This window comes from Coregonus lavaretus, assembly GCF_964263955.1.
Source record: "Coregonus lavaretus genome assembly, chromosome: 10".
Classification (NCBI taxonomy): Eukaryota; Metazoa; Chordata; class Actinopteri; order Salmoniformes; family Salmonidae; genus Coregonus; species Coregonus lavaretus.
In genome coordinates, this window is record NC_139997.1 from 32640543 (window position 1) to 32666400 (window position 25858).

The 25858-nt window shown below is 40.6% G+C and overlaps 1 protein-coding gene across 2 annotated transcripts in view; it reads right to left on the bottom strand.

Moving 5' to 3' along the window:
* Window positions 1-25858, bottom strand: part of LOC311136679 (protein EURL homolog) — a 55027-nt gene that overhangs the window by 27081 nt on the left and 2088 nt on the right. The window contains exon 2 of one of the 2 annotated variants that reach the window (XM_084170895.1): window positions 5058-5185. In XM_084170895.1, coding sequence (XP_084027021.1) covers window positions 5058-5184 — 127 coding nt within the window. In that variant the 5' untranslated portion in view covers window position 5185. Of the gene's footprint in view, window positions 1-5057; window positions 5190-25858 lie in introns of both variants that reach the window. The other variant, XM_084170896.1, reaches the window with a different exon arrangement.

A 25858-nucleotide genomic window follows, 5' to 3' on the forward strand; every position in this document is an offset into this window, starting at 1 on the left:
AACATCACTTCCAAACCAGGGTCTAAAATTAACACCTGCGGGTAGATTTTGGCACTGGCGGGTAAGATGTCTATTTCACCAGCCACGTTGGCAGGTGGTCAGGGCTCCACAGTGCAAACATTTCACTCGCATTTGTGAATAAAGATAGTCAAGTATGATTACATTTATAGTAAAATAAATGCTGCAGTAGCTGGTTTCAAAGTATTTCTGCCGTTTTGTTTCATAGCTGGTAAATTAATCGCACAAATTCAAAGTACTACGAATCCTATATAGCCTATTCCACCTCGCGCTGCAACACTGCCTGGCTGGGGGCTGTGCACACGTGAAGAGCTGAGTGAAAGATTCATTTTCAGAAGCACTGCGCACAGGCATAAAAGTTAGTCTAATTTACTTGAAACTAAAGTCTACTGAAGTTAGACTTTGTCCTTGTGTTTCTTGGCTATTTACATTGTTTTGTTCACAAGCTATGTTGTTTTTCTATTTTGAGTTTCAACTGCTAGGGAAGAGAAGACAACGCTTCTACTAGTCAGACTCAATCTCACAGGCACAATCATGACTAGAGTCGCGCTACCACCGTAACCTCCCGCCCTTAAAGGGGCAGGTGAAAATGTTTGTCTCATCTGTGATATTTTGGCCACAAGACTCATGTCACAAAAACATTTATTAAACAATATACCACATTATTTCTTACTAGTAATAAAAGTATTGTTTTATAAACATTACAAAGCATGCTCATCTGTTTTTTTGTGGTGTTTTGTTGGTGTAATTCCAACAGGGGGAAAAAATATTTTGGCTGGTAAAAAATCTGAATGGCAGGTAGATTTTTAAAACCAAAAATAGAATGTTATGCCCTGATCCCTACTAGCTAGATTATTACGATTCACATATAGCTGGTTGATCATTATTAAGTAAAAATGTGTATACCTTATTTCATCTCTATTGTTGCCATTGTCCTGGCTGGAAGAAGGTTCAATGAATGGGGAGATGCAGCGTGATATAATACAGTAGGGGGAGTGCTACTGCTTCTCAAATGTAATGTTTTATGCGTTCTCTACACTCTCTTCCTAACAAGAACGTACTCAACAGAATGTCCTAAGAGAGTGCACTCTGAGCATGAGTGTGGAACACGTTAGTATGCATATTGAGAAACACCCTGTACTTCTGCATGGCCTCCTCTACTCTGAGCAGCTTGGACAGAGAGCAGTTCTTTGTTCCCTCCCGGTCTACCTTAATGAAGTCAAGCAGAATCAGATGAGCCGTGGGCATTAGCCTAGATGGGCATTAACCTAGATGTTCAGTGGGCATGTAGCCTAGCGTGGCCAGGGAGGGATTCAACAGAAAGCAGGGCCTAGACACAGATCCCTCCCATATATCACTATTACAGTCAAGTTCTTCCACACTGATCTCAACAAACCATTCCTGTATGGACCTCAATTTGTGCCTGGGGGCATTGTCATGCTGAAACAGGAAATGGCCTTCCCCAAACTGTTGCCACAAAGTTGGAAGCACAGAATCGTCTAGAATGTCATTGTATGCTGTAGCGTTAAGGTTTCCCTTCACTGGAACCACGAAAAACATTATTCCTCCCCCACCAAACTTTACAGTTGGCACTGTGCAGTGGGGCAGGTAGTGTTCTCCTGGCATCCACCAAACCCAGATTAGTCCGTCGGACTGCCAGATGGTGAAGCGTGATTTATCACTCCAGAGAACGCGTTTCCACTGCTCCAGAGTCCAATGGCGGCGAGCTTTACCCCACTCCAGCCGACGCTTGGCATTGCGATCTTAGGCTTGTGTGCAGCTGCTCAGCCATGGAAACACATTTCATGATGCTCCCGACGAACAGTTCTTGTGCGGAGGTTGCTTCCAGAGGCAGTTTGGAACTCGGTAGTGAGCGTTGCAACCGAGGACAGAATTGTTTTGCGCGCTGCGCGCTTCAGCACTCCCGTTCTGTGAGCTTGTGTGGCCTACCACTTCGCGGCTGAGTGGTTGTTGCTCCTAGACGTTTCCACTTCATAATAACAGCACTTACAGTTGACCTGGGCAGCTTTAACAGGCCAGAAATTTTACGAACTCACTTGTTGGAAAGGTGGCATCCTATGACGGTGCCACGTCGAAAGTCACTGAGCTCTTCAGTGAGGCCATTCTACTGCCAATGTTTGTCTATGGAGATTGAACGGCTGTGTGCTTGATTTTATGCACCTGTCAGCAACGGGTGTGGCTGAAATAGCCGGATCCACTAATTTGAAGGGGTGTCCAGACTTTTGTATATATAGTGTATATTGAATGCTCAATAAAATTGTAATACTTTTTTTCTCACCTTGCGAGGATAACAGCACTGAGCCTTTTTCTCAAATGTTTTATGAGAATACATCGGGAGGGATCTTAGACCATTCCTCCATACAGAATCTTTCCAGATCCTTGATATCCCTTAGTCTGCGATTATGGACTGCCCTTTCAATTCAAACCACAGGTTTTCAATGGGGTTTGAGTCCGGAGACTGAGACGGCCATTGCAAAATGTTGATTTTGTGGTCAATTAACAATTATTTTGTGGATTTTTATGTGTGCTTGGGGTTATTGTCTTGCCGGAAGATCCACCTGTTGCCAAGTTTCAGCCTCCTGGTAGAGCCAACCAGGCTTTTGGCAGAAATTACCTGGTACTTGGTCAAGTTCATGATGCTGTTGACTTTAACAACCAGTGGAAGCAAAATAGCCCCATAACATCAAAGATCCACAACCATATTTTGCAGAAGGTATGGGGTCTTTCCTGCTTACGCATCCTTCTTTCGATGCAAAACCCACCACTGGTGTGCGTGGCCAAAGAGCTCTATTTTCAAGTCATCCAACAAATGTAAATGCCTGGAGCCTCATTTATGAACGTTGCGTACGCACAAAATATGCCCCAAAACATGTGCAACAGTTTTCATGCAAAAGTTGGCATTTATAAAAACTGAACTTGACTTGAGAATGTGCTTATCCTCCTGCAAACTTTAGACCATGCGTAGGCCTACGCACAGTTTCTAGAGGTTGAAGTATTGCACTGCAAGAAGGCAAAAGTACAGTGGGGAAAAAAAGTATTTAGTCAGCCACCAATTGTGCAAGTTCTCCCACTTAAAAAGATGAGAGAGGCCTGTAATTTTCATCATAGGTACACGTCAACTATGACAGACAAAATGAGAAAAAGAAATCCTGAAAATCACATTGTAGGATTTTTAAATGAATTTATTTGCAAATTATGGTGGAAAATAAGTATTTGGTCAATAACAAAAGTTTCTCAATACTTTGTTATATACCCTTTGTTGGCAATGACACAGGTCAAATGTTTTCTGTAAGTCTTCACAAGGTTTTCACACACTGTTGCTGGTATTTTGGCCCATTCCTCCATGCAGATCAACTCTAGAGCAGTGATGTTTTGGGGCTGTCGCTGGGCAACACAGACTTTCAATCCCTCCAAAGATTTTCTATGGGGTTGAGATCTGGAGACTGGCTAGGCCACTCCAGGACCTTGAAATGCTTCTTACGAAGCCACTCCTTCGTTGCCCGGGCGGTGTGTTTGGGATCATTGTCATGCTGAAAGACCCAGCCAGGTTTAATCTTCAATGCCCTTACTGATGGAAGGAGGTTTTCACTCAAAATCTCACGATACATGGCCCCATTCATTCTTTCCTTTACACGGATCAGTCGTCCTGGTCCCTTTGCATAAAAACAGCCCCAAAGCATGATGTTTCCACCCCCATGCTTCACAGTAGGTATGGTGTTCTTTGGATGCAACTCAGCATTCTTTGTCCTCCAAACACGACGAGTTGAGTTTTTACCAAAAAGTTCTATTTTGGTTTCATCTGACCATATGACATTCTCCCAATCCTCTTCTGGATCATCCAAATGCACTCTAGCAAACTTCAGACGGGCCTGGACATGTACTGGCTTAAGCAGGGGGACACGTCTGGCACTGCAGGATTTGAGTCCCTGGCGGCGTAGTGTGTTACTGATGGTAGGCTTTGTTACTTTGGTCCCAGCTCTCTGCAGGTCATTCACTAGGTCCCCCCGTGTGGTTCTGGGATTATTGCTCACCGTTCTTGTGATCATTTTGAGTGAGATCTTGCGTGGAGCCCCAGATCGAGGGAGATTATCAGTGGTCTTGTATGTCTTCCATTTCCTAATAATTGCTCCCACAGTTGATTTCTTCAAACCAAGCTGCTTACCTATTGCAGATTCAGTCTTCCCAGCCTGGTGCAGGTCTACAATTTTGTTTCTGGTGTCCTTTGACAGCTCTTTGGTCTTGGCCATAGTGGAGTTTGGAGTGTGACTGTTTGAGGTTGTGGACAGGTGTCTTTTATACTGATAACAAGTTCAAACAGGTGCCATTAATACAGGTAACGAGTGGAGGACAGAGGAGCCTCTTAAAGAAGAAGTTACAGGTCTGTGAGAGCCAGAAATCTTGCTTGTTTGTAGGTGACCAAATACTTATTTTCCACCATAATTTGCAAATAAATACATTAAAAATCCTACAATGTGATTTTCTGGAAAAAATTCTCTCATTTTGTCTGTCATAGTTGACGTGTACCTATGATGAAAATTACAGGCCTCTCATCTTTTTAAGTGGGAGAACATGCACAATTGGTGGCTAACTAAATACTTTTCCCCCCCACTGTAGCTAGTAAAAAAAATACGAAACTGTTTCAAGTTTTGTCCCTCAGTAACTTTCTTACTCATCCTTGTTCACGATTCATGCTAGGAATATGGGACGAAATACTAAACTTTTGACTACTTTATTTTAAAGAATATTTAGGGGTGTCAACCCGTACCATTGAGAAGAAGAAGAAAAAAACACTTGTTAAACTAAAATCTTTCTCTGAGCTATTTTATTAGTATAAAACATTTTCCCCATTTGAGCATACAATCTAGCTCAGTATTTGAATTACTTATTTTATACAGTCAATATTGCTCATCTTTATCAAGGGTGTCAATCATTTCAGACCCCACTGTATATTGACCACTTTGTTTACTCTTCATTCCCACTTGCTAAACAAGCCCTTGGGACTGGGGCCTCTCTCTCACCTTCGATACTGAGCTCAAAGCAGACATGGCAGAAGGACATGGTCCCCGTGTCGGTCTCCAGCTTGCAGACACTGCAGATGTTGTCGTCGTTTAGGTCGATGTTGACAAACTGCTCCTCTTCGTCCATACTGCCTCAAAGGGAAAAACAAACACAGAGACAAGAGCACATGGCAGGACATGAGGCATGAAGAGCTTGCACAACATCCAACATTTGTTAAGACATTTAGAAGTGAAGAGTTCTCCTTCATGCTTGAACAGAATCTCTTTCAAACTAACATCTTGGCTTGTATTAGTTAGATGTAAAATAACACTGACGTTAGTGGCTCATCATGAGACGGTCATTACTATGATGATAGTAGCGAGAGTTATGGTTTGCTCAAGGCAGTGCCCTGTAAGCATTATGCCTAATGAAATATCAAGACACTGATGGACACTGCAGAAGATAGGGATCACATTTTTTGAGAGAGGAGAGATTTTAGTTATCCTGTTTAGAAAAAACGATACTAAATAATCTATTAAAACACACCGTTTTGCAATGAAGGTCTACAGTAGCCTCAGCAATACTCTGTAGGGTTCCATAGACTTACACAGTAACTACAACAACTTCCGGAGGATGTTCTCCAACCTATCAGAGCTCTTGCAGCATGAACTGACTTGTCCACCCAATCAAAGAATCAGAAAATGAATCTAATACTGAAAGCATAAGCTACAGCTACCTAGCACTGCCGTGCATAAAATGTGGTGAGTAGTTGACTCAAAGAGAGAGAAAGACAATAGTTGAGAACAAATTATTTCTTCCAAAATTAAGGAGAAGTGAGCGAGCTAAATTTCGTATAATATATATATATATATACAGTGAGGGAAAAAAGTATTTGATCCCCTGCTGATTTTGTATGTTTGCCCACTGACAAAGACATGATCAGTCTATAATTTTAATGGTAGGTTTATTCGAACAGTGAGAGACAGAATAACAACAAAAAAATCCAGAAAAACGCATGTCAAAAATGTTATAAATTGATTTGCATTTTAATGAGGGAAATAAGTATTTGACCCCTCTGCAAAACATGACTTAGTACTTGGTGGCAAAACCCTTGTTGGCAATCACAGAGGTCAGACGTTTCTTGTAGTTGGCCACCAGGTTTGCACACATCTCAGGAGGGATTTTGTCCCACTTCTCTTTGCAGATCTTCTCCAAGTCATTAAGGTTTCGAGGCTGACGTTTGGCAACTCGAACCTTCAGCTCCCTCCACAGATGTTCTATGGGATTAAGGTCTGGAGACTGGCTAGGCCACACCAGGACCTTAATGTGCTTCTTCTTGAGCCACTCCTTTGTTGCCTTGGCCGTGTGTTTTAGGTCATTGTCATGCTGGAATACCCATCCACAACGCCCTGGCTGAGGGAAGGAGGTTCTCACCCAAGATTGGACGGTACATGGCCCCGTCCATCGTCCCTTTGATGTGGTAAAGTTGTCCTGTCCCCTTAGCAGAAAAACACCCCCAAAGCATAATGTTTCCACCTCCATGTTTGACGGTGGGGATGGTGTTCTTGGGGTCATAGGCAGCATTCCTCCTCCTCCAAACACGGCGAGTTGAGTTGATGCCAAAGAGCTCCATTTTGGTCTCATCTGACCACAACACTTTCACCCAGTTCTCCTCTGAATCATTCAGATGTTCATTGGCACACTTCAGACGGCCCTGTATATGTGTTTCTTGAGCAGGGGCACCTTGCGGGCGCTGCAGGATTTCAGTCCTTCACGGCGTAGTGTGTTACCAATTGTTTTCTTGATGACTATGGTACCAGCTGCCTTGAGATGATTGACAAGATCCTCCCGTGTAGTTCTGGGCTGATTCCTCACGTTCTCATGATCATTGCAACTCCACGAGGTGAGATCTTGCATGGAGCCCCAGGCCGAGGGAGATTGACAGTTATTTTGTGTTTCTTCCATTTGCAAATAATCACACCAACTGTTGTCACCTTCTCACCAAGCTGCTTGGCGATGGTCTTGTAGCCCATTCCAGCCTTGTGTAGGTCTACAATCTTGTCCCTGACATCCTTGGAGTGCTCTTTGGTCTTGGCCATGGTGGAGAGTTTGGAATATGATTGATTGCTTCGGTGGACATGTGTCTTTTATACAGGTAACAAACTGAGATTAGGAGCACTCCCTTTAAGAGTGTGCTCCTAATCTCAGCTCGTTATCTGTATAAAAAGACACCTGGGAGCCAGAAATCTTTCTGATTGAGAGGGGGTCAAATACTTATTTCCCTCATTAAAATGCAAATCAATTTATAACATTTTTGACATGCATTTTTCTGGATTTTCTGTTGTTATTCTGTCTCTCACTGCTCAAATAAACCTACCATTAAAATTATAGACTGATCATTTCTTTGTCAGTGGGCAAACGTACAAAATCAGCAGGGGATCAAATACTTTTTTCCCTCACTGTATATACAGTGGGGGAAAAAAGTATTTAGTCAGCCACCAATTGTGCAAGTTCTCCCACTTAAAAAGACGAGAGAGGCCTGTAATTTTCATCATAGGTACACGTCAACTATGACAGACAAATTGAGAAAAAATAATCCAGAAAATCACATTGTAGGATTTTTAATGAATTTATTTGCAAATTATGGTGGAAAATAAGTATTTGGTCACCTACAAACAAGCAAGATTTCTGGCTCTCACAGACCTGTAACTTCTTCTTTAAGAGGCTCCTTTGTCCTCCACTTGTTACCTGTATTAATGGCACCTGTTTTAACTTGTTATCAGTATAAAAGACACCTGTCCACAACCTCAAACAGTCACACTCCAAACTCCACTATGGCCAAGACCAAAGAGCTGTCAAAGGACACCAGAAACAAAATTGTAGACCTGCACCAGGCTGGGAAGACTGAATCTGCAATAGGTAAGCAGCTTGGTTTGAAGAAATCAACTGTGGGAGCAATTATTAGGAAATGGAAGACATACAAGACCACTGATAATCTCCCTCGATCTGGGGCTCAACGCAAGATCTCACCCCGTGGGGTCAAAATTATCACAAGAACGGTGAGCAAAAATCCCAGAACCACACGGGGGGACCTAGTGAATGACCTGCAGAGAGCTGGGACCAAAGTAACAAAGCCTACCATCAGTAACACACTACGCCGCCAGGGACTCAAATCCTGCAGTGCCAGACGTGTCCCCCTGCTTAAGCCAGTACATATCCAGGCCCATCTGAAGTTTGCTAGAGTGCATTTGGATGATCCAGAAGAGGATTGGGAGAATGTCATATGGTCAGATGAAACCAAAATAGAACTTTTTGGTAAAAACTCAACTCGTCGTGTTTGGAGGACAAAGAATGCTGAGTTGCGTCCAAAGAACACCATACCTACTGTGAAGCATGGGGGTGGAAACATCATGCTTTGGGGCTGTTTTTCTGCAAAGGGACCAGGACGACTGATCCGTGTAAAGGAAAGAATGAATGGGGCCATGTATCGTGAGATTTTGAGTGAAAACCTCCTTCCATCAGCAAGGGCATTGAAGATGAAACGTGGCTGGGTCTTTCAGCATGACAATGATCCCAAACACACCGCCCGGGCAACAAAGGAGTGGCTTCGTAAGAAGCATTTCAAGGTCCTGGAGTGGCCTAGCCAGTCTCCAGATCTCAACCCCATAGAAAATCTTTGGAGGGAGTTGAAAGTCTGTGTTGCCCAGTGACAGCCCCAAAACATCACTGCTCTAGAGGAGATCTGCATGGAGGAATGGGCCAAAATACCAGCAAAAGTGTGTGAAAACCTTGTGAAGACTTACAGAAAACGTTTGACCTGTGTCATTGCCAAGAAAGGGTATATAACAAAGTATTGAGAAACTTTTGTTATTGACCAAATACTTATTTTCCACCATTATTTGCAAATAAATTCATAAAAAATCCTACAATTTGATTTTCTGGAAAAAAAATTCTCATTTTGTCTGTCATAGTTGACGTGTACCTATGATGAAAATTACAGGCCTCTCATCTTTTTAAGTGGGAGAACTTGCACAATTGGTGGCTGACTAAATACTTTTTTTCCCCACTGTGTGTATATATACACACACACACACACACACACACACACACACACACACACACACATACATACACACATACACACATACACACATACACACATACACACATACACACATACACACATACACACATACACACATACACACATACATACATACATACATACATACATACACACACACACTTCTTTTTTTTACTTTCACAGCTAGCGAATGCAGCTAGATAGTTTAGCCTACTGAAACACCCGGTTCAAACAGAGAGGGATGTTATGTTAGTTAGCTGGTTATGGCTATCCAACACTGGAACTCTTCCAAGTCAAGGTAAACTTTTGGTTGTATTAATTTATTGCCACCGGGGCCTGCCGGTAACTGCTAAACTGTTTGCTGTACTGTTAATTTGTTGCCACCTGATGCCCAGGGCAGAGACACCCGGGTTGGAAATTCACACCCGCCAAATGAGAGTAGATTTTGTAATTGGCGGGTAAGAATGTCTTTCACCAGCCACATTGGCGGGTGGTCACACCGGCATTTGGGAACAGTTTTTCAAAAATCCAAAGGCCACATGTAGAAGTTGGTCGAATTGACAAGAAAGGCTACTAAAGTGTGACTTTGTCCTTGTGTTTCTTGGCCAGTTATATCGTTTTGTTAGGTGCTAGGTTGCTTTTCAATGATAGAGGTTTTTTTTGTTGTTTTACATCACAGACCATGGTAATGGCCCTTCCCTTAAAAGGGGCAGCTGAACATTTGTCTCACCTAATGATTGTGCTTGATTGAGCATTGATCACACCTAAAAACTTTTATTCATGAACTTTTAGTCATTTCTTATCATTAAAACAAATACTTTAATTGTTCTCCAAGATTTGTGTGTGCTTCTACATTTCTACTTAGGAGCACATCATGTACTCCTTGTAAAAAATGTCAGCGTAGAGCCATGAACTATAATAATAAATAAGACATATCACTCAGCCTTTTGCTTGTCCATTCCCAGCGCGCCTCTCCAGGGTGCTGTTGGAGATACATAGCTGCGGCACTTCACAAACGTTCCGTCAAATAAAATCGAATAAATCACGTAGCAGATATAGGATATGGTAGAAAGAGTATGTGGCCTTTTCTATAGCCTATAGGCTGGAGATAAAATGTATGACAATGTAATGAGACGGACACTTTTTACATCATGTAGGTTTCTCCGATCAAATAGCCCAACCTAAATGGCTTAATCAAAAAAAAAAATGCGCTGTCATGTTAACTAGCATATCCTACAAACAGCACAGGTCAAAGTAAAATGGACAATCACAACTGTTGTCCAGGAGTTTCACCTCATTGTTATGATCAGTGGTTTCAAGTTTGTATTCCTACATTTTTGACAAGCTGATCATAGCGAAAAATTGAATAATTCTGCATTTCCCGCTGTGTAAACACATTGCAAATAGGCTCATGATAACTCCTGATAAAGTTGGGTAGCTGATATTCAGAGCTTAAATAAAAAAGTGATTAGTCACAGGAATTAGGACTAATAAAGCCAATGCAACAGCCTGTTTTACAAACGGTGGGCCTACAAAATGGATGGACATTCATAAAATTCCATTGTGGGCCGACATGTTAGGCTACACCCCAGTAAGCACGGGCCGACGTCTTTTTCTGGTCCTGTCCAGACTTCTTTTTTTTTTGTGTTTTACAAACGGTAGGCTTACCACATAGATGGGCATTCATAAAATTCAATTTCAGGCAACACCTCAGTAAGCACGGACAGACGCCGACGCCTTTTGGACATCTTCTTTTGGTGCGGTCCCAAACATCCTTGATTTCCACATCCACGGACATTGGTTTTTGGTCATATGTTTGGTTCAGATTTTGTCCGGTCTGGACCAACCTTGATTTGTCTATAAATTAGCTATTTTACACTTTAATTCAAAACCAAAAATGAGGCCGATCGTACCAGTCAAAAGTTGACACCTGCTCATTCAAGGGTTTTTCTTTATTTTTACTATTTTCTACATTGTAGAATAATAGTGAAGACTTCAAAACTATGAAATAACACATATGGAATAATGTAGTATACAAAAACATGTTAAACAAGTCAAAATATATTTTATATTTGAATTCTTCAAATAGCCACCCTTTGCCTTGACAGCTTTGAACACTCTAGGCATTCTCTCAACCAGCTTCACCTGGAATGCATTTCCAACTGTTTTGAAGGAGTTCCCACATATGCTGAGCACTTGTTGGCTGCTTTTCCTTCACTCTGCGGTCTGACTCATCCCAAACCATCTCAATTGGGTTGAGGTTGGGGGATTGTGGAGGCCAGGTCATCTGATGCAGCACTCCATCATTCTCCTTCTTGGTCAAATAGCCCTTACACAGCCTGGAGGTGTGTTGGGTCATTGTCCTGTTGAAAAACAAATGATAGTCCCACTAAGCCCAAACCAGATGGGATGGCGTATCGCTGCAGAATGCTGTGGTAGCCATGCTGGTTATGTGTGCCTTGAATTCTAAATAAATCACAGACAGTGTCACCAGCAAAGCACCCCCACACCATAAAACCTCCTCCATGCTTTATGGTGGGAAATACACATGCGGAGATCATCCGTTCACCCACACCGCGTCTCACAAAGCCACGGCGGTTGGAACCAAAAATCTCAAATTTGGACTCCAGACCAAAGGACAAATTTCCACCGGTCTAATGTCCATTGCTCGTGTTTCTTGGCCCAAGCAAGTCTCTTCTCTTCTTGGTGTCCTTTAGTAGTGGTTTCTTTGCAACAATTCGACCATGAAGGCCTGATTCACACAGTCTCCTCTGAACAGTTGATGTTGAACTCTGTGAAGAATTTATTTGGGCTGCAATTTCTGAGGCTGGTAACTCTAATGAACTTATCCTTCATGTCTTAAAGTAATGATGGACTGTTGTTTCTCTTTGCTTATTTGAGCTGTTCTTGCCATAATATGGACTTGGTCTTTTACCAAAATAGGGCGATCTTCTGTATACACCCCTATCTTGTCACAACACAGCTGATTGCCTCAAACACATTGAGGAAAGAAATTCCACAAATTAACTTTAAAGAAGGCACACCTGTTAATTGAAATGCATTCCAGGTGACTACCTCAAGAAGCTGGTTGAGAGAATGCCAAGAGTGTGCAAAGCTGTCATCAAGGCAATGGGTGGCTACTTTGAAGAATTTCAAATATAAAATATATTATTTTCCAATAGAAAAAGACAGATACAAACATTGACATTCATTGTAGTGTTGAATGGAATGGCAAATTTTGAGGACAAAACAAAACTTAACTCACATACACACAAAAATATATATATAATAATCCTATTAGGTACATATTATAAAGACAGCAGTCATTACAAGCAGTGTAGTTAAACCAAAAATAAATATTGAGTAGAATACAGCACAGAGTAGCAACAGATGAACAACCCAGTTATGAAGGGGGAATAGACCATTTATCCAGTATCGTCTGCCAAATTTTGTACAACATTGGACTTCTATTGGAGGTATTGTATCGAATCTTTTCCATACGCATTACATTCCCTAAATCCCGTAACCACATTTCAAAAAGGTAGGTACAGTCTCCAATTACCAAAATTGCAATATGAGCCTTTTTGCTAATAGAGTACAAAAGAGAGACCGCTGTCCCTTCCTGGTTATTCCCATCAACTGTACCAAACAGAGCGATCAATGGGTCTGGGGCTATAACTATCAAAAGCTTTAGATAAGTCATCAAAAATGAGAACCCAGTAAGAATGTAACTTAGGATATGTGCAAAATAAGTGGGTCAAAGTCCCCTCATCCTGCTTGCACCTCTCACCCTGTGGTGAGGTGTCTGGGAATATTTTATGCAGTTTAACCTTTGAGTAATGTAACCCGTTTACCACCTTAAACTAAACAAGGTTGTGTATGGCATTCACTGAACTGTTTTTTACAGTTGTAGTCGGAAGTTTACATACACTTAGGTTGGAGTCATTAAAACTTGTTTTTCAACCACTCCACAAATTTCTTGTTAACAAACTATAGTTTTGGCAAGTCGGTTAGGACATCTACTTTGTGCATGACACAAGTAATTTTTCCAACAATTGTTTACAGACAGATTATTTCACTTATAATTCACTGTATCACAATTCCAGTGGGTCAGAAGTTTACATACACTAAGTAAAAAAAAAAATTTTTTTTTTTTTTTTTTTCTTCTTGGGGGGATGGATCTGCTTAATATTGCAGATAGATTGTATCTTCTATCAATGTAATTGTCTGCATCACTTCCAATCCCCCATGTTTTTTTTTATATTTTATATATATATATATATTCCCCTTTATTACTTTTCAACCCCACCATCCTTTCCCTACTTGGAGTAAATTAGTGAACAACAACGCCCAGGCCTCTACTTCTGGTCTATACCTTATGGACAGAGTTCATTTTACAATAATTCTATATCTATATATATATATATATATATTTATTTATTTGCTCCTGAACTTCTTCTACTCTCAACCTCTCCGATCATTTTCATGATGTCCATCCGGTTTGCTTCTAAATGCCATATCTTTCTAACTGTGCTCTTTCCCAAAAGCTCCCAACATACAACCTATATACTTATTATGGACACAGTATGCTTACATTATTAGCTATCTTTGTTATTATTTGTTGTTATTAGTCCCACCCTTCAACTCTATTCAATACCTCCCATCTATCTCTTAACACCATCCATATAGGATTTCTATTTGCCATATATATTTCAACCGTACTGTGATGTTTTACAAAAGTTCTGAACCTTTCTATTCTCATTGCTTCTACAGATTGTGAATTAAAAATAAACATTTTTGCTAAAAGTATTATTATATTATTGATTGATTGACTATGACTTTTCAGATCACCCAGTAATGCAAGGTTAGTTCCAGGTAAATATTGCAATCCTTTAGCCATTCCTGGACCTGTGTCCAAAAACAAGCTACAAATGGACAGAACCAAAACAAATGATCTAATGATTCTATCTCTTCACAGCAAAATCTGCAGAGCTGGGAAGATTGTATCCCCCATATAAATAACATTCTATTGGTAGCAAGAATTTTATATAATAATTTAAATTGAAAGATTCTAATTTTTGAATCCGGTGTCGTTTTGCGTGTCAGTTCATAAACACTATGCCATGGGATCGGTACGTCAAAGATCTCTTCCCAACTATTTTGCAATCTATATGGGACTGCTGTCAATCCTTTGGTCCTTAAGTGAAACTGATATACTTTTTTATTTATCACAGTTTTCCTTAACCAATTATGTTCTTTAATGCAAGGCCGACAGACAAGTTCCTTACTTTCTCCCCCTTCAACTTTCCTCTTCCACTTTTGCGGTAAGGCTGCAATTATTTGGTTGTAATTTTGGGTAGAGCAGACATTTCCATATGTTTTTGTTAGCTGCATGTGCGACATAACTCCACCAGTCCTACCGATGATATCATTTACGAAGATTATGCCTTTTTTAAACATTCTGTCAAAAAATAAAGGTTTTTTGTCAATTAGTATATTTTAATTTAACCACAATATTTGTTGCATTATTTGTTCTGTCGTTTCTGGAGGATTAAATTGAAATTGCAACCAACTTTCTATGGCTTGTTTTAGAAATAGTGACATTTGGGAGATTATTTCCTTTTCAAATAACTGAAAGTGAGAGGTTGTAATCTGAATAAAGGGAAAAAGGCCTTTCTTGAACAGTGGGTGAGACAATCTTACTAATTTGCTTGAGAACCAGTTCGGATTTAAGTATAACTTTTGGATGACTGAAGATTTTAGTGATAGGTCTAATGCTTTAATATTTAATAATTTCTGTCCTCCGAATTCATATTCATTATATAAATATGCTCTTTTAATTTTGTCTGGCTTGCCGTTCCAAATAAAATTGAATATTTTTTTCTCATATAATTTAAAAAACTGTTTGCTAGGCGTAGGCAAGACCATAAGCAAATAGGTAAACTGGGATAATACTAAAGAGTTAATCAGGGTGATTTTTCCACAAATTGACAGGTATTTTCCTTTCCATGGTAGTAAGATCTTATCTATTTTTGCTAACTTTCTATTAAAATTTATTGAAGTGAGATCATTTATTTCCTTTGGGATATGTATTCCGAGTATATCCACATCACCATCAGACCATTTTATTGGTAAACTACATGGTAATGTAAAAATTGTATTTTTTAGTGATCCAATACGTAATATAGTACATTTGTCATAATTTGGTTTTAATCCAGAGAGGTTAGAAAATGTATCTAGATCCTCTATGAGGCTGTGGAGGGATTCTAGTTGTGGATCTAAAAGAAAACATGAATCATCTGCGTACAATGACACCTTTGTTTTTAAGCCCTGTATTTCTAATCCTCTGATATTATTATTGGATCTGATTTTAATAGCTAACATCTCGATGGCCACAATAAATAGATATGCCGATAGTGGACAACCTTGTTTCACTCCTCTTGACAGTTTGAAACTTTCTGAGAAATAGCCATTATTTACTATTTTACACCTAGGGTTACTATACATGATTTTGACCCATTTTATAAGAGATTCTCCAAAATTGAAATGCTCCAGGCATTTATATATAAATTCCAGTCGAACTTTATCAAATGCCTTTTCGAAGTCTGCTATGAATAGCAGGCCTGGTTTCCCATATTTTCCATAGTGTTCTATTGTTTCCAATACTTGCCTTATATTATCTCCAATGTATCTTCCATGTAAAAAACCTGTCTGATTAGAAATGAATAATATCCGACAATACCTTTTTAATTCTATGCGCTATACATTTTGCTAGGATTTTTGCATCACAACACTGAAGTGTAAGGGGCCTCCAATTTTGTAAATGGACTGGATCTTTATATTTTCCACTTGTATCCTGTTTCAGTAATAATGAGATCAGACCTTCTTCTTGAGTGTCAGATAATCTACCATTTACATAGGAGTGGTTAAAACATGCTAATAACGGTCCTCTTAGTATATCAAAAAAGGTTTGGTATACCTCGATTGGTATGCCATCCAACCCTGGAGTTTTCCCGGACTTAAAGTCTTTAATTGCATCCAGAAGTTCCTCCTCTGTAATTTCACCTTCACATGAGTCTTTCTGTGTGGCTGTTAATTTGACATTATCAAAAAAAATCAGAAAAAAAATCTCTACAATTAGCTTCAGTTAGAGGAGATGGAGGCGACTGAAAAGAAAACATATGCTTAAAATACTTTGTTTCTTCCTTCAAAATATCATTAGGTGAATTATGGGTGACTCCGTCAATTGTAACCAGTTTCATTAAGTTCTTTTTGGTAGCATTCCTATGTTGAAGATTAAAAAAGAATTTTGTGAATTTTTCCCCATATTCCATCCAGTTTGCTTTATTTTTATAATATATTACACTTGATCTTTCTTGAATAAGTTTTTCCATTTCTTTTTGTTTTTCCTCTAATTTATTCTGAGCCTCTGTTACAGTTTTTATTGCCATCTATCTGTTCTGTTAGACTTTCTATTTCCTTTCTTAGTATAAACTCTTTTGACCTAAATTGCTTTTGTTTTCGAGATGAGTACTGAATTGCATGGCCTCTAAAGGCACATTTAAAGGTGTCCCATACAATAAGGGGATTCGCTGTACCTATGTTATGTTGGAAAAAGTCAGTTATAAATTCCTTTGTTCTAATTATAAATAAATTATCATCTAATAGGCTTTGATTAAATTTCCAATATCCTCGCCCACGTGGAAATTCAGTCAGAGTAATGTATATGCCTATTATATGATGGTCCGACCGCATTCTGTCCCCTATCAACACTTTTTTTTACTTTTGGTGCCAACGAGAATGAGATAAGAAAGAAGTCAAGACGACTAGCTTGATTCAGTCTCCGCCATGTATATCTCACTAGATCAGCATATTTAAGCCTCCATATATCTACTAGTTCTAATGTATCCATGACATTCACAATTTCCTTAAGAGCATGTGGGTGATTGTTTGTGGTGTGATTTCCTTTTCGGTCCATTGAGCTATTTAAAACAGTATTATAATCCCCCACCATAATAATATTGTCTTGAGTTGCTTGCAGGCTTGATAATTTATTATATATATTGTCAAAGAATTGTGGATCATCATTATTTGGTCCGTAAAGGTTAATGAGCCATATCTGTTTATGGTCCAATACCATATTTAAAATAATCCATCTACCTTGCGTATCTATTTGGACAATTTGCACATTCGGATCGAAATTACTATTAATTAATATCATCACCCCTTTTGAATTTCTTTGCCCATGGGAGAAGTATATTTCCCCCCCCCATTCTTTTTTCCACGCTACTTCATCTCGAATTGTTGAATGAGTTTCCTGTATACAATAGATATTATATTCCTTCTCTTTGAGCCATGTAAATATTATTCTTCTTTTGTTATTATCAGCTAAGCCATTACAATTATAACTGGCTATACTTATTTCACCATACACCATAATGAGATACAAGTTTCAAGTCTATTTATCATTATATATGTTTGTAAATTTACCAATAAAAAATAGCGTAATGATTGAGTGTCCATATAGCTGTACCGTGATATTTGCATTGCTACGGAGTAACCCTTCAATTGTTCTCCACTAATTCCCCCGCTAAAGCCCCTCCCCATCCCAAGTTGAGCCGTCATCCCAGTGATCAGCATCCCCCCCACGTCCCTCCGTATCCCTAAGTCCCCGAGAGGCCAGGACCCATCCATCGAAAACAGCACACAGTGCCACCCACAAAACAGAAGCAGGTTAACCGCCAAAAGCATTTCCAATGCTTTCACCTCTATATATATATATCTATATAACTATTTTTTTTATTTTTTTTATTATGCATATCCTATTTTCCATCATTATCAATTAATATGCGTAATAATGTCTGCAGTTCACGCATAGGATTCTAACATATAACCAGGATTGCCATTGTATTACATTTAATTCATTGACAAGCAATTATTATCCTAGCAAATAATCCCTGCGGTCCATCCCATACCCCCCCCCCCAACATCCCCACCCCCCCCACAACAGATGCCAGACCAGCACACACGCACATACTCACATACTCCAACACACTCAACCCCCCTCCTCCACAATCCACCATAAAATCCGATACTCAACGGCTGTTACATCCCAGAGCCCAACTCGAGAAATAACTTGATCTACGAGTGCACATACAGTTAAAGCTGATTGAGAAAGCATGCAAATTGAGCAGAAATTGATAACAATGTGAGATTTGATTAATCTACTTAATCTATGTCAAGTCCTAGGTGATGGAGATCAGATCCACCCTCTTCACCTGAGACACAAACACTCTGATCCCCTGTTGTAACCATTTTCCCAAGCATCTCCATGCGGTCAGACCTTTGATTATTTTGTGCCACCTGGGCCACAATGATAAACCCCCTCTCTGATTGTCCGAGTGTGACCCCCTCCCCATGGGTTACTGCAGCCAGTGTTGCCAGCACTGCCACTACCTGGGTGGGCGTACCCCACCGGAATCCTCACCGGCTAGGTAAAAGGTCGTCAAGGTTCTCATTAGCAGCTTTGAGAATTTCCTTGTATATTATGCTCTCCCATCAGGGGGCTCTGGCTTTGTAGGACCAACCCTGCCAGGCAGGCTCAGAATCTTGAGGGGGCGGTGCTGCTCAAGTAGGTCTCTGACCGCATTTATTTCTCTATTTAGGCTGCATATTCACAGCAGGTCCATAAAATAGATGGGAACTTCTCTTTGGTGTATGGGTCGCGCTCAGGTGGGTGTCCAGGTTATAGGGTTAGGGATCTTTCCATCATGATAGGACAATGAATAATTAGATTAGATGTATACTATATTTAAAAATGTATATCCCTCATCTACACAAAATTGAAAGCTCTCTCTCTCACTACCCCTGTTCATAGACCCCCGGTCGGCTCTGGGATATGCAACCATTTCCCCTCTCACTCACTTAACGCCGTACCTTTTCAAACACAAAAATGCACACCACATGGTTGACTGCGGAAGAAATGGGCAGAGCGTGCAAACGCACCCGCATCCACATCTGCTGCAAGGGGGAAAGGACGCCAGAGAGAACACAGGACCAACCACAACAACCATCCGCCAAAACAACAACCTCCCGCCAAAAAATCCATGTTCTAATTATTTGTATATAAAGATGTATTATTCTGCTTGTTATATCGTTTTATCCATTTATAAAATACTATACTTACTATAAATATTATTTAATATTACAATCCCTATCATTGCTAGTATCAGGTGCTCCAATATTTGACTCCTCCATTACAACTTTTAGAATAGCCATGGAGTAGTCTTTGTGTCTCTGAACATTTGGTTGTCAATATATAATTTATCCACCACTAGTGCAACACGTTTCCCTTTTAATCTGTTTTCCTTGAAGATTGGATACAGAACTTTGCGCCTTTCTACAATCTCCTTCGGGAACTGATCATTCATGCCTATTTTCGTGCCAGCAAGTCTTTTTCCCAGGCTTTTCACCATAGCTTTGTCCTTAAAAAAAGCAAATTTGGCAACGATTGGGCGCTCATATTTCTGTCCTCTTTTTCCGAAACGATGTACACGTTCGAGTTGGATTTTATCGACAGCCTCGAGTGGGATTTGTAGCGCTGTATGCAGGAAGTCCTTCATAATATTCTCTGTTATTTCTCCCTCCTTTTCCTGAATACCCGTAAGTACTAGATTTTCCCTCATCGATCTAGTTTGGATGTCTAGTAAGGCTTCTCTCAGAAGATTGTTCTCCTTTTTTAATTCCCTAACGTCCGTTTCCATTTTAGAGACTGTCACTTTTATTTCTTTGGTTTCTTTCTCCATTACCAAAGCTTTTTCGTCACTCATTTGAAGACTCGCTTTCAACTCTTTTACGTCTTTACTGACCAATTCTAATATGCCCAATTTGTCATTTATCGACTTCAACAGGTCGCTTTCCACACTTACCATACCTAGTGGTGAAAAGCATATATCATCTGTATCTGTCGATGAGTCGCGTTTTCTTTTGGGGATCGGCTCTCCACGCTTGTCTTCAGTCATGTTTGGGTGTTGCTTGTTGTAGTAATATTTGTCGATATATTTCTCTAGCCTTATGATCTTATTTCTGTTATTATCCAGATTGAATTATATTAACTGCGAATATATGAAATGCTAATATTTAGTCTAACTTACTGATTTTGAATATTATGTTTTTATCTTGGTGTTTTGTACCGATTTCTATTCAATACGCCATCTTGTTTACGCGTGCCAAAGTACGTTCATCTCTAGGAGGCAGATTTTCCCATGATGACCCCTTGACCTTTAAAAAAAAAAAAAACATTAAAACTTGTTTTTCAACCACTCCACAAATTTCTTGTTAACAAACTATAGTTTTGGCAAGTCGGTTAGGACATCTACTTTGTGCATGACACAAGTAATTTTTCCAACAATTGTTTACAGACAGATTATTTCACTTATAATTCACTGTATCACAATTCCAGTGGGTCAGAAGTTTACATACACTAAGTAAAATTCCAGAAAATTATGTCATGGCTTTAGAAGCTTCTGATAGGTTAATTGACATCATTTGAGTCTCCCGAGTGGCGCAGTGGTCTAAGGCACTGCATCGCAGTGCTAGCTGTGCCACTAGAGATCCTGGTTCGAATCCAGGCTCTGCTGTAGCCGGCCGCAACCGGGAGACCAATGGGGCGGCGCACAATTGGCCCAGCGTCGTCCAGGGTAGGGGAGGGAATGGAATGGCCGGCAGGGAGGTAGCTCAGTTGGTAGAGCATGGTGTTTGCAACGCCAGGGTTGTGTGTTCGTTTCCCACGGGGGGCCAGTATGAAAAAATATATATAGAATAATGTAAGTCGCTCTGGATAAGAGCGTCTGCTAAATGACGGAAATGTAATTGGAGGTGTACCTATGGATGTATTTCAAGGCCTACCTTCAAACTCAGTGCCTCTTTGCTTGACATCATGGGAAAATCATTAGAAATCAGCCAAGACCTCAGAAATAAAATTGTAGACCTCTGGTTCATCCTTGGGAGCAATTTCCAAATGCCTTAAGGTACCACATTCATCTGTACAAACAATAGTACGCAAGTATAAACACCATGGGACCACGCAGCCGTCATACCGCTCAGGAAGGAGACGCGTTCTGTCTCCTAGAGATGAACGTACTTTGGTGCGAAAAGTGCAAATCAATCCCAGAACAACAGCAAAGGACCTTGTGAAGATGATGGAGGAAACAGGTACAAAAGTATCTATATCCACAGTAAAACAAGTCCTATATCGACATAACCTGAAAGGCCGCTCAGCAAGGAAGAAGCCACTGCTCCAAAACCGCCATAAAAAAGCCAGACTACGGTTTGCAACTGCACATTGGGACAAAGATTGTACTTTTTGGAGAAATGTCCTCTGGTCTGATGAAACAAAAATAGAACTGTTTGGCCATAATGACCATCGTTATGTTTGGAGGAAAAAGGGGGTTGCTTGCAAGCCGAAGAACACCATCCCAACCGTGAAGCACGGGGGTGGCAGCATCATGCTGTGGGGGTGCTTTGCTGCAGGAGGGACTGGTGCACTTCACAAAATAGATGGCATCATGAGGAAGGAAAATTATGTGGATTTATTGAAGCAACATCTCAAGACATCAGTCAGGAAGTTAAAACTTGGTCGTAAATGGGTCTTCCAAATGGACAATGACCCCAAGCATACTTCCAAAGTTGTGGCAAAATGGCTTAAGGACAACAAAGTCAAGGTATTGGAGTGGCCATCACAAAGCCCTGACCTCAATCCTATAGAAAATGTGTGGGCAGAACTGAAAAAGCGTGTGCGAGCAAGGAGGCTTACAAACCTGACTCAGTTACACCAGCTCTGTCAGGAGGAATGGGCCAAAAGTCACCCAACTTATTGTGGGACGCTTGTGGAAGGCTACCAGAAACGTGTTACCCAAGTTAAACTATTTAAAGACAATGCTACCAAATACTAATTGAGTGTATGTAAACTTCTGACCACTGGGAATGTGGGTCAGAAGTGAAATAAATAATTCTCTCTACTATTATTTTGACATTTCACGTTCTTAAAATAAAGTGGTGATCCTAACTGATCTAAGACAGGGAATTTTTACTAGGATTACATTTTAGGAATTGTGAAAAACTGAGTTTAAATATATTTGGCTAAGGTGTATGTAAACGTCCGACTTCAACTGTATATTCATGGAGCCTTCTACCCAGTCCTCATCTGAGATTTCTGAATCAAGTTCCTGCTCCCAAGCCCTTTTAATAGTGTCTGAGGATACCTTTATGTGGGCCTGTAGCACATCATAAAGTCTAGAGACCAACACTTTTGAATGGGGTTTGATAAGGCTATCTAATATATGATTTAATGCCATACTGTGGGATATGTGTCCTTAAGAAATTCCTGATTTGGAGGCATCTGGAAAAAAATGTGTTGCTGGCATGTTAAACTTACCCTGTAATTGTTGAAATCTCCCTCTTTGCAGACAACGTTCTTTTGTATTTATCCATATACACTACCGTTCAAAAGTTTGGGGTCACTTAGAAATGTCCTTGTTTTCAAAAGAAAAGCAATTTTTTTGTCCATTAAAATAACATCAAATTGATCAGAAATACACTGTAGACATTGTTAACCACGTGGTCCTCTGTAGCTCAATTGGTAGAGCACGACGCTTGTAACGCCAGGGTAGTGGGTTCGATCCCCGGGACCACCCACATGTAAAAATGTATGCACGCATGACTGTAAGTCGCTTTGGATAAAAGCGTCAGCTTAATGGCATATTATATTAACGTTGTAAATGGCTATTGTAGCTAGAAACAGCTGATTTTTTATGTAATATCTATATAGGCGTACAGAGGCCCATTATCAGAAACCATCAGTCCTGGGTTCCAATGGCACGTTGTGTTTCCTAATCCAAGTTGATCATTTTAAAAGGCTAATTTATCATTAGAAAACCCTTTTGCAATGATGTTAGCACAGCTGAAAACTGTTGTGCTGATTAAAGAAGCAATAAAACTGGCCTTCTTGAGACTAGTTGAGTATCTGGAGCATCAGCAATTGTGGGTTCGATTACAGGCTCAAAATGGCCAGAAACAAATAACTTTCTTCTGAAACTCGTCAGTCTATCCATGTTCTGAGAAATTAAGGCTATTCCATGCGAGAAATTGCCAAGAAACTGAAGATCTCGTACAATGCTGTGTACTACTCCCTTCACAGAACAGCGCAAACTGGCTCTAACCAGAATAGAAAGAGGAGTGGGAGGCCCCGATGCACAACTGAGCAAGAGGACAAATACATTTGAGTGTCTAGAAAAAGCCATATCTCAGACTGCCCATCTTAATATTTAATTTTTATTGGCCAGTCAGATATGGCTTTTTCTTTGCAACTGCCTAGAAGGTCAGAATCCCGGAGTCGCCTCTTCACTGTTGACGTTGAGACTGGTGTTTTGCAGGTACTATTTAATGAAGCTGCCAGTTGAGGACCTGTGAGACAGTATTTGAAGGCGCAGATTGCTTTTTTCCTTGGAGCTAATGACACGGGGGATGTTGATGACTCTACCCTTTGTAAATCTCTCAAGGCTGTGATTAGAGGTCACATTATTTCATATATATCGAAGAGGAAGAAACGTGCCAATACTACATCACGCGAAACACCCACAAGTGTCTGTAAGAGTGTCCATGATTGAGTCTTTGAATGTAGAGATGGAGATAACTGCCCAGTTTTAGTGTTTTTTGCAGCTCGTTCCAGTCGCTAGCTGCAGCGAACTGAAAAGAGGAGCGACCCAGGGATGTGTGAGCTTTGGGGACCTTTAACAGAATGTGACTGGCAGAACGGGTGTTGTATGTAGAGGATGAGGGCTGCAGTAGGTATCTCAGATAGGGGGGAGTGAGGCCTAAGAGGATTTTACAAATAAGCATCAACCAGTGGGTCTTGCCAGTTTACATAGGAATATAGAGTGCAGTGATGTGTCCTATAAGGAGCATTGGTGGCAAATCTGATGGCCGAATGGTAAAGAAGATCTAGCCGCTCTAGAACACCCTTACCTGACGATCTATAAATTACGTCTCCGTAATCTAGCATGGGTAGGATGGTCATCTGAATCAGGGTTCGTTTGGCAGCTGGGGTGAAAGAAGAGCGATTACGATTGAGGAAACCAAGTCTAAATGTAACCTTAGCCTGCAGCTTGGATATGTGCTGAGAGAAGGACAGTGTACCGTCTAGCCATACTCCCAAGTACTTGTATGAGGTGACTACCTCAAGCTCTAAACCCTCAGAGGTAGCAATCACACCGGTGAGGAGAGGGGCATTCTTCTTACCGAACCACATTACCTTTGTTTTGGAGGTGTTCAGAACAAGGTTAAGGGCAGAGAAAGCTTTCTTAGTGTCCAACAAGCGTTTTTGTAGTGTTTAACACAACATCTGGGGAGGGGCCAGTTGAGTATAAGACTATCATCTGCATATAAATGGATGAGAGAGCTTCCAACTGCCTGAGCTATGTCGATGAAAATTGAGAAGAGCATGGGGCCTAGGATCGAGCCTTGGGGTACTCCCTTGGTGACAGGCAGTGGCTGTGACAGCAGATGTTCTGACTTCATACACTGCACTCAGAGAGGCAGTTAGCAAACCAGGCCAAAGACCCCTCAGAGACACCAATGCTCCTTAGCCGACCCACAAGAATGGCACTAACTGTAAGTCGCTCTGGATAAGAGTGTCTGCTAAATGACTAAAATGTAAAATGAACGGTCTACCGTATCAAAAGCTTTGGCCAAGTCAATAAAAATAACAACACAACCTTGCTGAGAATCAAGGGTGATATAATTTAGGACCATTAAGGTTGCAGTGACAAATCCATAACCTGAGCGGAAACCAGATTGCTACCAGAGAGAGTACTATAGACATCAAGAAAGCCAGTCAGTTGATTATTGTATACGTTTTTTCCCAACACTTTTGATAAACAGGACAAAATAGAAATTGGCCTATAACAGTTAGGATCAGCTTGATCTCCCCCTTTAAATAAAGGATGCACCATGGCTGCCTTCCATGCAATGGGAACCTCCCCAGAGAGGAAAGACAGGTTAAAAAAAGGTCAGAGATGGGCTCGGTGATGATAGGGGCTGCATCCTTAAAGAATACTTTTTTGGGGGGTAACGTTTAAGGAGCTCCTTTAGCATCTCAGACTCAGTGTCCGCCTGCAGGGAGAAACTGTGTAGCGGGGCAGGGGAAATGAGGGAGGAGCATCGGGGCTAGTCGCATTAGACGGGCTGGGAGATGAGGAAATGTTGGACGGGCAAGGAGGCATGGCTGTGCCCGGTCACTATGTGGCATTACTTATTTTAGAGCAAATGGTTGCTGTCATATAAAACCCAAAACAAAAACGTCCTGCTGTGCGGGATCTTGTCATGCCACCTGTACTAAAAGTGAACATAAAACACAGACCTCATCCTCCCTCCCGTCCCATTACTGAGTGACTTCCCCAAATGAAGTACTCCTTGACTAACACACACAAACCTTTGGGTGACTAGACATAAAACTTAAACTCGGCATCTATAGATGCTCTGCATATAAACAAAGATTAAATAACACTTAACTGTCACGTTAGGGGTGAGTGGGCCTAAAACATGATAGGCTAAACAATGCTATATAAAGCAATAACATCTCACCCATCATTTTAAGTCCCAATTTCTGATCTTCTGATGGAAAAGACAGACATCGGCAGGAAATTCAAACACATTCCTGGCCTATATTTGGCCACTTAG